The sequence below is a fragment of the Branchiostoma lanceolatum genome, chromosome 18 (genome assembly GCF_035083965.1).
Source record: "Branchiostoma lanceolatum isolate klBraLanc5 chromosome 18, klBraLanc5.hap2, whole genome shotgun sequence".
NCBI lineage: Eukaryota > Metazoa > Chordata > Leptocardii > Amphioxiformes > Branchiostomatidae > Branchiostoma > Branchiostoma lanceolatum.
The window spans coordinates 15,402,565-15,418,321 of NC_089739.1; the positions used below are offsets into that span (position 1 = coordinate 15,402,565).

The window sequence follows — 15,757 nt, forward strand, 5'->3', positions numbered from 1 at the left end:
GGCTGAGGAATTTTGGGATGTTTTTGAAAAAACCCTTTCTTAAGCTTTATAAACCTTCCTAAACCTTAATTTTTTTAGGTAGTACCTTATAGCAAGGTGATAATTTATGCAAATTAGTATGATGTAATGATTAAGTAATCAAGATTTATAAGGCCACGTCCCTTTTATAGAAAAAACGCTCTCCTTGGCTTATGCTTCGATGTTCATCAATATAACTTTGCAGGAATGTACATGATAGTAATACTTAAAGAATGACGCGTGCCTACGCGAATATTTTGAAATATAGATTTTTGACAATTTTTTTTGTTTGATAAAAAAAAAAAATTCGCCAAAAATTGTACCGGCAATTTGTGTTTTCCACTGAAGCTGCAGGCGTAAGGACACCGCCCAGCGTCAGAAGATAGCATTTCCTTTGTTTGTTTGGTATTGTTATGCAAGAAAACAATAGATGTCGGCACCTTTCGCATATGTTGATCTCATTAAAAACTTGTCTTTTGAAGTGTTGATCTCATTAAAAACTTGTCTTTTGAAGTTTATACAAGCTTCATTCTGTCAATTTATTTTACATGGTGCACATCAACCGTTCGTGTCAAGCGAACGCGGACAGAGCACGATTGAAAGCCGTAAAAACCTCATAAGAATTTGTATTGAAGGATCAGCCATCGAACAGTTCCATTTCTATCGGGATATTAAAAGATAAACTTGAGAACGAAACGTATTTCTACCACCGTAATTTCAGTCCAAGCCGCGGGCACCATCTTGAGGCCTGATCTTGAGGCTTGAATACTCATGAATATGCAACAAGCCCGCATGTTCTGAGCTCTGATTGGCTCAGCTCAGATAACCTGTGCATGTTCTGAGCTCTGATTGGCTCAGCTCAGATAACCTGTGCTCTGATTGGTTGATCTAAAGAAAGCATATAGATTTCACGTGAACAATATGGCGGCAGTTTCTTAGAGAGTTTGCAGGTTGCATCGTAAGCTGCAAAAATAAACCGCCTCTTGGAACGTTTAAAGCAATTTTTAGCGGCCTTCATGGAAATATTGATGAAAATTTAACCAAGCCTCTTTCTTAATGCAGTTTCTGCTGCATAGAAAATATGAAGTCGAATATAATTTTTCGGCCGTCAGTCTGGTGGAAACACTGGTTCCGAGCCATTCAGTATCCCTTTTTGCATAGCTATTGCTGAATAAGAGAGAGATCTGCTTTGCTAGTGAAACACTATCTAAAGTCTGATGCGAAGGACACTTCCAAACGGGAGCGCAGTGACCAAGAGTTTGCATACATGAGGAAGGGCAATGGAATTTTTTTTAACCCGACCCTCTGGTGACTCGCAACACCCCCCCCCCCCGCTGAATATCGTACAGTCCCTATTCAATATGAAATAGGCCTTCTGATTGACCAGTTGGCTATATGATAATGTTATTTATTCTTTTAGTGGATTTGTGGATTGAACACTGACCTGTATACATCATTCTTGTTGCTGACATCACAGACATATGCCTTGGCCTTCCCTTCTGCAGCCTCCACCATTCTGGCAGTCTCCTCATTCGCAGCTTTGTCCACATCCCAAAGGACAACAGTCGCGCCCAGCTTAGCAAACTCCAAGGCAAACAGACGTCCAATACCCATGCCTGCCCCTAATTTTAAAACAAATGCAAAAGAGGAAGGTCAAAGATATTGGTAACTTGTCCGTCTCTGCCAAATCAAAATCCATGTTGCCACATTGACCCCGTTCACACTCATTTTTTTCAATCGCGATTGAAGTATAATCGCGATTGAATCGATCCGATCGCGATTGATTTTTTCAGTGTGAACGCTCCCAATCGCGATTGGAACGATCCAAAACGATCCAATCGCGATTGGATTGTAACTACCTCCGGAGGTAGTTTGATTGGATTAATCGCGATCGGATCCAATCCTATCCTATCAAATTTTGAGTGTGAACGCAACTACGATTCATTCCATCGCGATCCGCGGGGATTTCGGCCGGTTCAAGGCTAGGGTCGCAACTTATCACATAAGTAATGTACCAAGTACAATGTTTTCCCACCAATCGTCGCTTCATTCACGCTCCCAGATTGTCCTGTCTACAGCACTTGTCGCGTTCATTACCCGTACTACAGCGAGGCCAATATACAAAAGCCTTCGTCGTTCACGCCTTCTCGCGATCATAGCCCGCCGATTGCGTTCCCTTCCACGGCTACAGAACATTCTCCAGAGATACAAAATCATCAAGAGTTGGGGGACTCCCGCCATTTTGTAGCAAGCGACGCCGAACCTTTGACCTCGTGCTTCAATCGCGGTCGGATCACGGCGTACTTTAATCCACTTGGCGAAAAGCAGTGTGAACGCAAAAGTTTCTTTGCGTTCAATCACGATCGGATCGAACAATCGCGATTATACTTCAATCGCGATTGAAAAAAATGAGTGTGAACGGGGTCATAATCCTGATTGACAACTCCCTCAACAGTAAACAATAAAATCAATTGGTGATTTGTTAATCTTGGTATGAATCAGTCATAAAACTTCATCAAGGCAAGGTGGGTTTGTGGTTAGGGTTCTGGGTTAGAATCCCTGGCTGGCCCCAGTGTTGTGCCCTTGGGAAAGGCCCTTGGCAGCTATTGCTCACTCGACACACAGAAAAGGAGTACCCAGCTTCAGTTAGGGACGTCCTGTCAGATCCGAGGTAAAGCTGGAGGTCCTGCATTTGAGGAGACCCACACCTTGAGCACATTAAAGAACCAACTACACTTAGATGAGAGTTTTTTTTTTTTGTTGCACTTAGAAGAGAGTTTGAAGACCTCATATCTCCATGAACTATTCTGATTATGCAAATGACATACATTTACATGTGAGCACGCAGATTTCGAGTTCCCGCAGTTGAGCCCACAATACTGAACAGAGCCCGATTGTAAAAGTAGCACAGCGTCTCAGGCCGCAAATACTAAGAATTTACCGATCACATTTCAAATTTCTGCCGTTTTAGAGATTTTGCTGCCTCAAAACACATATCACAAGGGAAGTAAAGTTATGATAGTTATTTTTAGGTGTAACATGTCTTCTGTGAACCAATTTATTTATTGTTACAAATGTATTATTATTCCTCTGCCATGCTGCCGATAGTGGTCATCGTGTGCACTCTACTACTCGACACAGAGACTGTCAAAGTTATTTACATGAAAATTGTATTTTAGAATGTCAGTGTGGCGTCTTATTTCCCCCCAATAACAACGTTAACTTTGTTACGTCATAGGCAGATCGACCGATATGTTACGAGTGCCGCCAGGATTTCACGAAGGCCATCAAAGCGACGGGAAATTCAACACTGCTAGGCCGAAAAATAGCAAATTACGAGCAAAAATACTGGGGAAATATGGGCAGAAAAAAACTTAACTTTTGATTTAAGAGGGATCCCTGGTTAGCAAAGCCCCCATTTAAAAAAAAAAGATAAAACGTACCGTCTAAAATAAGAAAGTATCGGGTGGATTTTGAGGTGAGAGTAAATATATTACATGTACATATGTATGTGAGTCCTATAAATATAGTACAGACGAAGCCACTTAATTGCACCTCGGATAAAGCACCTTCCATTTAATTGCACCGAATCCCAATATCCAAAACTGGTTCCCATTCACTGCATTGTTAGTGACTCCGCATATCTGCACCGCGCATGGTCACCAATGCCGGATAACTGCACCAATTTTTTTCAAAAATCCTCTACAATTTAACTGAAAAGGTGCGCTAAAATCGGCAAACGCGGTACAAATGAGCCAATACCTGCCGGTGTAAAGGCGCAATACCACCAATATGTTTAGAATTGTTTTGAGTAACGAAACAAGGCGGTCTACATTGGCAGTTACGTTGATAGGAATCGTATGGAAGGTCGCGGTCGGGTCACCCGTAATCAGTAACCAAGTTTTAGTTTCAATTCCTAGTTTCATGGCGGTACATGATTTACTTAAATCGACAACTGCACTCTACGTAATGTAACGTTGGGTAATCTAAATTCGTGGGGTACTTAAAGTCGGGATTTTTCGAAAACGGGGTATTTAGGGATATGTGCTAGATGCAACATAAGTAATACCGCTAGAAATGCAAACCTGACAGACTTACGTATTCAGAACACTATCTGAAAAGCTTCGATAAGCATGGATTATAAGGCGACGAGGTCAAAAACTCTCCGTCCCTTATTGGAACAGTCTGAGGGCTTCGTGGGAGAAGTACACAACATGGTTGTCGGCTGGTTTATAAGAAAAATGTCACATCCGCTTCCTGCTAAACACAATTATTTACAAGACAACTTATTACAATCTCTTTTGCTAACCTACAACTGGATTCTAAGTGTGATTAATCATCAAAACTCCTCTCTGTTGCTACAACCTACGGCACGTGTATTTTCCCGCCGCCATATTGTTAACCAGAATCCTGTTGTCAAGCAGACGACAAAGGTTTGTGAGGAACACTTTTTTGTCTAAATGCTGCGTGTGATAGTGGACTGAGGAAGATATTTTCCTCAAAGTTTGCTCCTAACACAACAAGGAACACATGGACATAGTAGTATTACCATTGCTACGGCATCCAGCTAACTTGCCATGAATAATGTAACGTTACACGTTGCCCGATGATGACGATGGGCCGACTTTGAGTGAAGTTCTACCGACTCAACACACGGCTTGTTCCCGAACTGGCCTGATGTGTGCGGTACGGCCGTTTTTTCGTGTATTTTTTTTACTTGGACACGTCTATATCCATAGCACTCTCCTCAAGCCAAGGATGGAACGAATAGCTGCTGTATAAAATGTGATTAGCGGTAAGATATTCAAGACGAATCTTCTCTCCCGAATTAATGTGCCCCCCTGTCCGACAGCACCGTAATTGTGCGTGCGGCGCACGGTAGTTTCAAGTTGAAATATTATGGTGTCAGCACGACTAGAGACAAAATCTACCATATATATGATTAGTGCAAAGATAGTACATGATACTGACAGAATGATAGAAAAAAAGGATGGGTTATTGTTCTGCTAGATTGATTTCAGTCAACCATTATCGGAAAAATCCCGAATTTAGGTTACCCAACGTTAACACAGAAACTGTTATCCCATGGGTGGCATGACAATGTTTCAGAATGCCTCCCCTGTAACATTGTGTGTGTTGTAATGCGGTAGATTGCATGGAAAAATGAAACAATGCAAAATCAAAACAGGTTCGTAGTCATTTCTTAATTTGATAACTGAATGATTTCGTCTGTTTTCTTTGTGCTAGTGTTTCTGACTAACAATACACTCTCTCGCCCATGGCCATGGTGGTGCGGTCCAGCTGGGCATTTCGCATAGTTGCACCAGCCGGATAATTCATGCATGTCCAGTATCAGGGTGAAGTGGCAGAAGTTGAAATCGGGTTACGTCATATATAACTTCGGGATTTTCCGTCAGCCATCGGAAGAAATCCGATGTTGTCCGAAGTTAGGAGTGACGTCATCCTAACTTCTGCCAGCGGCCGGGGGTGGCAGAAGTTGGCAGAAGTTAGAAATACCATGTTGTCTGAACTTAGGAGTGACGTCATCCTAACTTCTGCCAGTTGCTGGGGGTGGCAGAAGTTGGCAGAAGTTAGAAATACCATGTTGTCTGAACTTAGGAGTGACGTCATCCTAACTTCTGCCAGTGGCCAGGGGTGGCAGAAGTTGGCAGGAGTTAGTCAACCTAACTTTTGCCAGGGGTTATTTTAGATAATCTTTTAAAAATATATGTCTTGAATATCTTTAACTACATATATAACTTGAATATTGTTAATCACAAAAGAGAGAAGGTGGGTCATGAAAAGACTTTCCGTCTATTGGAAAAGCATGGAAGAGGAAACTATTCTGTCATTTTTTTAATGAAGTTAGCAAAGTTTACAACAAAACTGCTTTACATTTTTGAACAGTGGGTGACGTTTCCTAACTTCTGCAAACTTCTGCCACCTGCCACCCTACCCTGGCTAGTGGCAGAAGTTAGGATGACGTCACCTAACTTCTGCTAACTTCTGCCACCCTAACTTCTGCCACCCTACCCAGGCTAGTGGCAGAAGTTAAGATGACGTCACCTTACTTCTGCTAATTTCTGCCACCCTAACTTCTGCCACCCTACCCTGGCTAGTGGCAGAAGTTAGGATGACGTCACCTAACTTCTGCTAACTTCTGCCACCCTAACTTCTGCCACCCTACCCAGGCTAGTGGCAGAAGTTAAGATGACGTCACCTTACTTCTGCTAATTTCTGCCACCCTAACTTCTGCCACCCTACCCAGGCTAGTGGCAGAAGTTAAGATGACGTCACCTAACTTCTGCTAAGTCACCTTACTTCTGCTAATTTCTGCCACCCTAACTTCTGCCACCCTACCCAGGCTAGTGGCAGAAGTTAAGATGACGTCACCTAACTTCTGCTAACTTCTGCCACCCTAACTTCTGCCACCCTACCCAGGCTAGTGGCAGAAGTTAGGATGACGTCACATCTGACTCAAGGAAGCCTCAAAACTACTCGGTAATCATCGTAACTTCTGCCAACTTCTGCCAACTACTGCCACCCTAACTTCTGCCACCTCACCCTGATACTGGACAATACTCCAAGTTTCTGCATAAATTATTCAAATAAGGACCTCATTTGCATGGCTTATATCCAGGTGTATTCATCTTTCCTAAAGGCACCAACACCTCAAATATGACATCCGTAGCATTTACTGTAAGGGAAATACAAGTTTCTGCATAAATTATGCAAAATAGGTCATCATTAACATAATTTACATCCAGGTGTATTCACTTTTCTTAAAGGTACCAACACCTCAAATATGACATCCATACAGTAACGTAACATAACCAATTAACGTCCGATTTATTCAAAACGTTATCTATCTTAAAACCGCGCGGACAGAGCCAAATTTTAAACCCATGGTCAAAAATATCAGCTCTTCTAAAAAGAAAATGCATGGTCTGGAAGTTTTTCTCCGCCTATTCAACGCCGTGTGAACATGTATTTATACCGAGGTACATGATGTAAAATTGTGCTAGCGTAACCCATTATCGTCCATGTCAGCCTTAAATTCCCTTCTAGCGCTGTGCTTGAAGAACATAGACCAGAAAAAAAATGCACAGTAACTGTCCAAAGTAGTCTACAGATAAATGATAGTAAAATCACTATGTCTGTCCCGCCACTTGCTTGACGCGATGGAAGAAAACAATGTTTATCTGTGAATTTCCCCGACATGCGTGGCACGTGGCGTTCACGTGGTAAACGCATGGCCATTATGTTTTGCCGTGCAAAAATTATTGTCCGGTGCGGGGGGTCGCTAGGTTGTATCGAACCTAAGCCTAAAACTGGTAAGACTAAGAGTTTCAAACCTCGAATCACCATGGATAGTCTGAATATCAAAGAAAGGTTTAACGTCAGCTACTTTTAAAAGATACTAGCTATAGTACAAGTTAAAAGAAACATGATGAAGTACGCGGTGTCGAATTACATATGAAAAACGTTATGCGTGACACTTCCGTGCAACTTGTTGTTACTAGTTCAGGGGTTTATTCTGTTATGTCGCTGGACGGAAACCTTTTTCATTGTTTTGTATAATAGAGAGCGATGGCTAAGGATCATACTTATGGCGTTCTTTATTGCTCATGAGAACAGGCTTTGGCATAATACACGGCGACATGTGGACATGAGCCAAACCGGACGTAAATAGGTTCTGCACGTAAATAGGTCATGTTACGTTAGCATGTACCATAAGGGAAATATAACATTCTGCAATACCAGTATTAGTAGAGGTTGATCCCCACTGTTAAACTATACTCCCCCTTTTCTTTTCAGACTCGTCCCGAGTCTCCGAGTATGACATTCCCTGTGTGATCTGATGGGTAGGGGGAAAACCCTGTATACGAGTATACCCCATTTAGGGCCCCAACAAGCCAGGAAACATGACGGCAGGTTGATAGTTTGGGTGTTTTTTCTATTTCTTTTCAGAACGGGTTTAGTTGAAAGGCCTCCGAGATCGGTGCTCGCACGTTCTGACAGTCGCTGGTCGTAAGTTCGCAAATTCCGTATTTTCCAAAACTCTGTTCTTAATAGAAATCAAAAGATCGTAAAATATGATTGTTCAGCTATTTTCTGGCCGAGTATAGTCAACTGTTTGTGTCTTATATCAATGTGGAGACCGTAAAAAACAGCCGTTCTGGGTGCCCCATATGGCGGCCGTCATAGCTTGTTTCCTGGCTTGTTGGGGCCCCAAATGGGGTATACTGGTATACTTATACGCTATACGGGTACCTATACGGGTACGGGTACCTATACAGGGTTTTCCCCTTACCTAGCCTGGTCCCAGTCTCTAGGGTCGGCTTAGTGGTGTTTTACCGGGCCAGTCAGTTTCTGATGGCCTTTCTACCTCTGGCTGCCATCCTACTTCCGCTACACCCCACTTCCGCTGCCTCCCTACTTTTCCGCCGCCCCTAGAGACTGGCAGGGTGTCAATACGGGCCTGATTCAAGGCGCATGAGATTGATGCGCCCAATGGGAACAGAGCAGACTGATCTAATTATTCCACTGAGCTCTGATTGGCGCGCCAGGTTGGCGCGCGTTTTCAGCTGTTCGGTCCCTCTGCTCATTACCATATCTAACATGGCCGCCATCTAAGATGAGCGACGCACGCGCGCACCACAAGGCTGCAGAAAACATTGTTTCTAAGGCTCTCTTGTTGCTAAACTAGCTTAAAATCTGAGCTATACTGGGTCCCCAATGCCCCTCTGATCTCATGGCTGTCACTCTGGAAATTAGCGTGAAAGGACAGCTGTTTACAGTCATCGTCAACATGTCGCTATCAGAACAACAATACCCGTGAGATTTTCGGGCGGCCGAGCAAGATCTTGATTATCACGATATTTCAGTTTGTATGGATTGGAGAATTGGGAACAACAACCTTTGGTATTTACTTGTGCTTCTAAACAAGGTATAGATTGATCCCTGGTGAACACAAAAGAGCACATTGCTACTGAGTACATGATGCAACCAAGGAGGTTTAATCAACTGACATGTTCCGCTAGCCAATTATCCTACACAAACAGATCCTGATTCGCCGCTGTGGGCAGCGCCCATGTCCAATCGCGCTGTCAGGCCGCGGAACACCCGGGGCTTCCAGGGCCATAAATCGAGAGGAATTAGTACAGCGTCCAGCCATACCGTCGGTGCCGAACTAATTAATCCAAGGCCGTAAACAACACCCCGGGCGGGCTAAGCTGTCTGGGCGGGTGAGGGTCACTCACAGTGCCGTAGAGATATCGGGGAGGCACCGAGGGTATGGATTCCAGGCTACCCCTTACCCTGATCTGATGGGTACTCACAGGGCCGGAGTGGGAACCACGGTAAAAACCCAAAGGGGCGAGAATGCCGCTCCCGGGATTCGAACTCACGCCGATCCCAATCCGCACGGCTTGGGAATTCAACACGCTAATCACTAGGCTAAAAGGTCCGGACCCGTTAGACTGGTCAGTTAGTGGAGGTTGATCCCCACTGTTACAATTGTGAGAGCTTCTACTCCTGAAACTACAGACTGTCCAGCACCGCCGCGTATCTTCAGCCAAATTATACACAGTTTTGAGTGTTGTACAGCCGCTGATGTAGTGTTTGTTTATAGTGGTACGCTGCGTAGGCCCTACTCAAGCTATTTTACGCATTTTCAAAGGCAAATTTCATTGCATACAGTACGCCCGCTGCCTGCTGACCGTGTCTACACTACCTTGGACATAGCTTTACTGACTAATACCATCAACACTTCGCCAGTTTAACAAAACGCCTCTGCGTGCACTCGCTCAAACCTTACTGCAGTTGAACACCCTGCGCAGCTACCAGCCGTTGATTATATTAAAGCCCGATGGATATTTATTTCCTTCTGATTTCCTCAGTTCAGAGTTCAGAAGTTACTCGAAGAATAACTATGGGCAAAATATAAAAACAACAAAATCAACAACTTGTATAAGACTCACTATCCTGTTTTCCCCCTGAAGGCTTCACGGTGATAGGCGCAGCACCCGGGGCTGCCCCAGCTACCACAACAGTGCCTACACTGTACCTTGGTCAGCGACGAGCCCCTCCCTTCTCGATCTAACGTTACATCCGTGTCCGTGTATAACGAACACGTCAGACTAGCCGTGGCGACATGATGTACAAGACAGCAAGTAAAAGTAAGAGTCGCCACGGCTAACGTCAGACGTCCACACCTACCTGTGATCACACAGATGTCTCCCTCCACAGACTTCCTCCGTGCAGGTAAGAAAACGTGAGCAAGCGCAGAAACAAAAGCGCAAGTTACCCTCCAGATCAGCCAACCGAGCTGGACAAACCCCATGGCGGATCAGTGCTGCAGCCGGCGGAAAACGAGGTGTTAAATGAGCTGAGAGCACACTAGACTCTGCAGACACATCATGTCCGCACAGACCCACTCTGCATGCCACGATTTCTGTTTCGCAAGCTGGGGCCAACATTCAATCAGGAGGAATGATCATCCCTTGCTTTTCCGGAGGGTTGCTGAAACAAGGATATTAAAAGTCCTTGTTAGATTTACTTACTTTGCCCCGCTCAATAAAAAAAGATTTAAGTACATCAAATTTCAATCATAATTTTCTAATAAATAACTTTACTAATGTTAGTATGTTTTTCTCCGTTTCCCTCAAGTGGAAAAAGAACAATATGCAATCTAATCAACGAGGGTGTACTTTTCCTCCTACTAAAAGTGGTCCGGTGTCACGGGCTGTCGAGGAATCCTAGTCAACTCTACTCTCCAAGCAGAGGAGTGGGTCCGGCAGGTTTTAGAGAGTGATTCGGAAACGTATAATCCCTTAGACACAGGGATAAATCAAAACGAAATCCGACTAGCAATCTCCAAATTAAAGAACAGTAAAGCCTCTGGAAACGACTTGATACTTAATGAAATGTTGAAAAGTGCTGCCCATATCCTTATAAATCCGTTGGCCAAATTATTCAATTTAATCCTGTCATCAGGCCACTTTCCGCAAAAATGGTGTGAAAGTCATATTGTCCCCATACACAAAGGCGGCTCCAAAGACGACCCTAACAACTATAGGGGGATCTCTGTCACTAGTTGTCTTGCCAAGTTATTCACAACAATTCTGAACACACGCCTCACTAACTATTTAGACGAACATTCCATTTTCTCCCCAAATCAGTCAGGTTTCAGAAAAAACTTTAGGACAAGTGATAATCTGTTTGTCATTGACTCGCTAATATCTAAACACACCAATACTAACAAACGTTTATATGCATGTTTTGTAGATTTTAGAAAAGCATTTGACTGTGTGTGGAGAGAGGGACTCCGTTACAAATTACTAAGTTCGGGAATAGGTGGTAAATTCTATTCTTCGTTTTCACGTGACGTCACAATCGCGTTCGAACGTGAAGTCGGCCATGTTGGATGATAAGCTGTTCGATCTCTGTATGGCTGCGTGTTGTGACGGTAGACCCGTCCGTGGAAGGCAGATGTTTTATTCAGAAACGGGCTGGAAGTTTGAATAGTTAACTGCGGGCCCAAGGAGTACAGGATACGACCTACTCACCGTTTCTAAAGTAGCCTGTGTTTACACAAGCTTTCGGGCGGAGGTTAATGACCACCACCACCCGCCCGAACCCCCCACCACTAGGGGGCGGTATCCGCCGGGCCGGCCCCTAGGAGCGCGATTTTGTCAGGCTATCGGGCAACAGTGGTCGGTAGAATCCGGCGATTGTCGTTTAAGCTTTAAATTGCACAATGCTCTGAAGACCCTCTTCCGTCGCTCGATGAATTTGTTCAGAATCAGAAGTGGGGCGTGAATTTGGAGACCCCAAAACTAATGCGCGCGGGCGAAAAAAAAGAAAAATCCAGCAAAATAAAATGCTGCTAAACCACAGGACTTCAGAGCTGGTATTGTGAATTGAACCACAGAACATAGTGTATCAAGCAAACAACTAGTCTTCATTTGTAGGAGGTACATGTAGATTGTCTTGTTCATCTTAGCAGGTGAAGTTCAAATGATCAATGTTTAATATATTGTCAAGAACGATCAAAGAAGTACATGTACATCATTAGAAGGTATTTGGCTCAGGACAGTAGATGATGAGAATACTTATAAGGGCTGTTTCAACATACAATGTACATGGCATTGAACTCCATGTTAAGTATTCCATAGTTCACACAAATCTCGCTGTAAGACCTCTATGCCGATGCCTCAACTCCTCTCCCATGTGCTCTCACGTGTCTCATCGTTACAAAAGAAACGTATCATTCGTAGGAATTAACTGGATAGGACGTCTTTGAAATATATAATTGTCTGGGCGATACTCGCTGGCCGCCGCGTACAACAGTACAAACGTAACACCCAACGTCGATGGCATACCAATCCACAATTACGTCCCCAGTTTACTTGTGAACTTTAATGCTGACGTATTTTGTGGTAGTACATAACGAGTTTTACGACAAGCTGGCACAACACTGGCCTTTTGCGGCGATCTAAGTTTGCAAGTTCTGGAGTTCCGTGGAACCTCGGAAGAGGTGACCTTTTTTCCTTTGGAGAACAGGCGATGTCATCCATTAAATCAAGTTGGTATGGCCCTAATCAAATGAATGAATGAAATTATGCTTTCTGTAATTTTGTTAAATAAACCGTTATTATAGTTTCGTTCACAAAGTCACGTGAACAGACTCTTTTGATAAGTTGTACAAGAAAGTTTATCAGAGTTTTCTTTACAAAGCTAACGTTAACGTTACACCTATTTACTGATTTGATTTACGAACTATCGATTTAGTTTTCTTTTGTATTGTATTGGTCCTTTTTTGCCTCTATCTATGATCCTGGCAAAGTGATGACCCGTATCATTGAAGACAGAAGTACGCACGTAAAATTCCCGGCGACGGAAAATACAACTGGAAAGGCTTGTGAAGAAATGTACACAATTTTGCCATCGTCCCAAAGTGGAGCCTACGTACTTGGAAGATTTTCCACGTGTCAGATCAAGCATTAAAATTTATTCAACAGATCCACATTTCGTCGGTTACTGAGAAGCACAAAAGCGGCCAGGCGGTTATCCATAAGAGCCGCAGGGGAAAGATCGCACAACGCTGGAAACAATTTGGACATCGTTGCTCGGCGATAGCTTATTTTATTTGCTACTTACCTGCGATCATCGTAAAATGTATGTGCCCGGCGCGTATGATAATAAAACATTTGAGTGGATCACAGTTAGCCTTGTTTTGGGGTAAGCTGAGTATATAAAAACCTCCTGAAATGCCGATTGTTTTAAAGACATACGGATCAAAACCTATTGTTGTAACCTTTTCCTTATATCAAGCGTTGGCTAGACTACTTAATGATCCACAGTGTGGAGACAAAAGCAGCACACTCGGACCCGCAGGTAACTTAGATGGCGCCGTTGTTCTATATTCTGCCAGGTTATCATCCAACATGGCGCCCGCGCGTGACGTAGCGGTTTTCGAACGTTCTGTGAAAACGAAGAATAGTTTACTTACATCAATGTATTCTAATCCAAAGACCTGCGTCAAAACCTCTACGGGTCTTACACCATTATTCACTACTGATAGAGGCGTGAGACAGGGATGTAACCTCTCTCCCACACTTTTTAACTTATTCATAAATGATTTAGTCAAAGAATTAGATAATCCCGACTGTGAACCCCCCACTCTACACAATCTACTTGTTCCTTGTTTATTATATGCTGATGATGTCGTGATATTTTTAGAGTCGGAAAAAGGATTACAACGTGCCTTGGATAGACTGAACATGTTCTGTACAAAATGGAAACTACAAGTAAACATGAAGAAAACTAAAGTTGTAATTTTCAACAAATCTGGACGATCAGTAAAAAATGTGAAATTTTCCTTTGGCTCAGATACTATTGAAATAACAAATTCTTATTGTTATCTGGGACTATTGTTGTCCTCATCAGGCACTTTTTCCTTAGCAAAAAAAACAGTTGTCCTTAAAAGCACGCAAAGCCCTTTTCAGTCTCAAACCGCTCTTTCGCTCACCTCTGTCCCCTAAGGCCCTGTTAAGAATATTTGATGTGTGTGTTAAATCTATTATGTTATATGGCAGTGAAGTTTGGGGCAAGGACCATTTGAATGACAGGTGTCCGATTGAAACTATGCAGAACCGTTTCTGTAAAAATATTCTTGGAGTGCACCGAAATTCCAGTAATATAGCAAGTAAAGCAGAGCTTGGAGTGTTCCCGGTAGATTTAGATGTGTCAATCCGCATAGTTAAGTATTGGTTGCGCCTCAGACAACTCGATCCTTTGACTCATCCTTTACAAGTAGATGCTCTATTGTATCAACAGTCTTCCCAAGTGAATAGCAACAAGAAAAACTGGTTACAACATGTGAAAGATGAACTTGACAATAGCGGATACTCCTTTATCTGGAACGCCAACAATCTCGATCTAGACATACAACATATATGTAAAGGCTGACCGACATTTACATTCAAAGTTTTCTTTATTAATTATCTATCGATGACAGTAAGTTAAGATTTTATAGGAATGTTAAAACAGAATACTCAATGGAAAAATATCTTTCCAACAAAGATTTTGAACAACGGTCAGCTGTGTGTAAGATACGAATAAGTGCACATCCACTAGAAATAGAAAAGGGTAGATATAAAAAGCTGCCCGCTCACGAGAGAATGTGTAAGTTTTGTACAATGAACGCAGTGGAAAATGAAATACATTTCCTTTGCCAATGCCCTCTATATGAGGCCGAAAGAAACGATTTATATAAAACAGCTTCCGTTAATTCTCCTAGCTTTCACCATTTGAATAGCTTACAAAAATCCATATCACTACTAAAATCAACAAACCCACTTACGATGAAAAACGTGGGTCTCTTCATTTTCCACTGCCTTCAAAAAAGAAGTCAAACCCAACCATAGTCAACCTTAGTTAACTTAGAACTTTGACAGTAGCCTAGATACCTATTTTTGATTCCCATGTATTCCCATGTACTTGTTTGTCTGCAATTAGCCTTCGGGCATGAACTTGCAATAAAGTTATAAAGTTATAAGTTTGACGTGGTTTAGGCGTTTTTGTCGGGCTTTCTACTTTGTCATGTTTTTTTGTGTTGTCTAGCCAACCGTTGGCTAGACAAAAAAAAACATGACAAAGTAGAAAGACCGACAAAAACGCCTAGCCAACCCTTGGCTAGACAAAAAAAAAAACATGACAAAGTAGAAAGCCCGACAAAAACGCCTAAAAACACGTCAAAAACCTGCCGGACCCACTCCTCTGCTTGGAGAGTAAGATCAACGGACTTTATGGTGAAATACTGTGTATTCCGTATCACCCGAGCGCGGGTAGGATCGCCCAACGGCCGTTGAGGGCGATCCGACCCGCCGGTGTACAACGTCATGGTTGTATTTTATTTATGTCACACCCACCAGAGAAAACATACATTTCAATGCGGGATGCGCCAGAAGCTGAGGAAGATTTGTGTCCTGGAACACAAAACTGTAACAACACTGATTCCAACCTCCGAATCCGGTATTCGAATTTTCGGCGGCGGCGCAACCGGCGCGCTCGAAATGCAGTCGAAATATTCTATGGAAGCCGGTGTGATACAATTCCCGAACCCTATGTGATACGGGAAATTATGTCAAGCCTGGGCCTGATACGGGTGTTCCGGACCATGTGATAACTATCCGGGTCACATGGGGTTCGGGAGTGTTAACACACAGGCTTC

At 43.1% G+C, this 15,757-nt stretch overlaps 1 protein-coding gene across 2 annotated transcripts in view; it reads right to left on the reverse strand.

The window, feature by feature from the left end:
• The window catches only part of LOC136423757 (retinol dehydrogenase 10-B-like), a 33,047-nt gene extending 22,533 nt beyond the window's left edge, over positions 1–10,514 (reverse strand). The window contains exons 1-2 of one of the 2 annotated variants that reach the window (XM_066412037.1): positions 10,240–10,471; positions 1,463–1,640 (exon numbers count right to left, since the gene is read on the reverse strand). In XM_066412037.1, the coding sequence (XP_066268134.1) occupies positions 1,463–1,640; positions 10,240–10,363 (302 nt within the window). In that variant the 5' untranslated portion in view covers positions 10,364–10,471. Of the gene's footprint in view, positions 1–1,462; positions 1,641–10,239 lie in introns of both variants that reach the window. The other variant, XM_066412038.1, reaches the window with a different exon arrangement.
• Between the last annotated feature and the right edge of the window lie 5,243 nt (positions 10,515–15,757).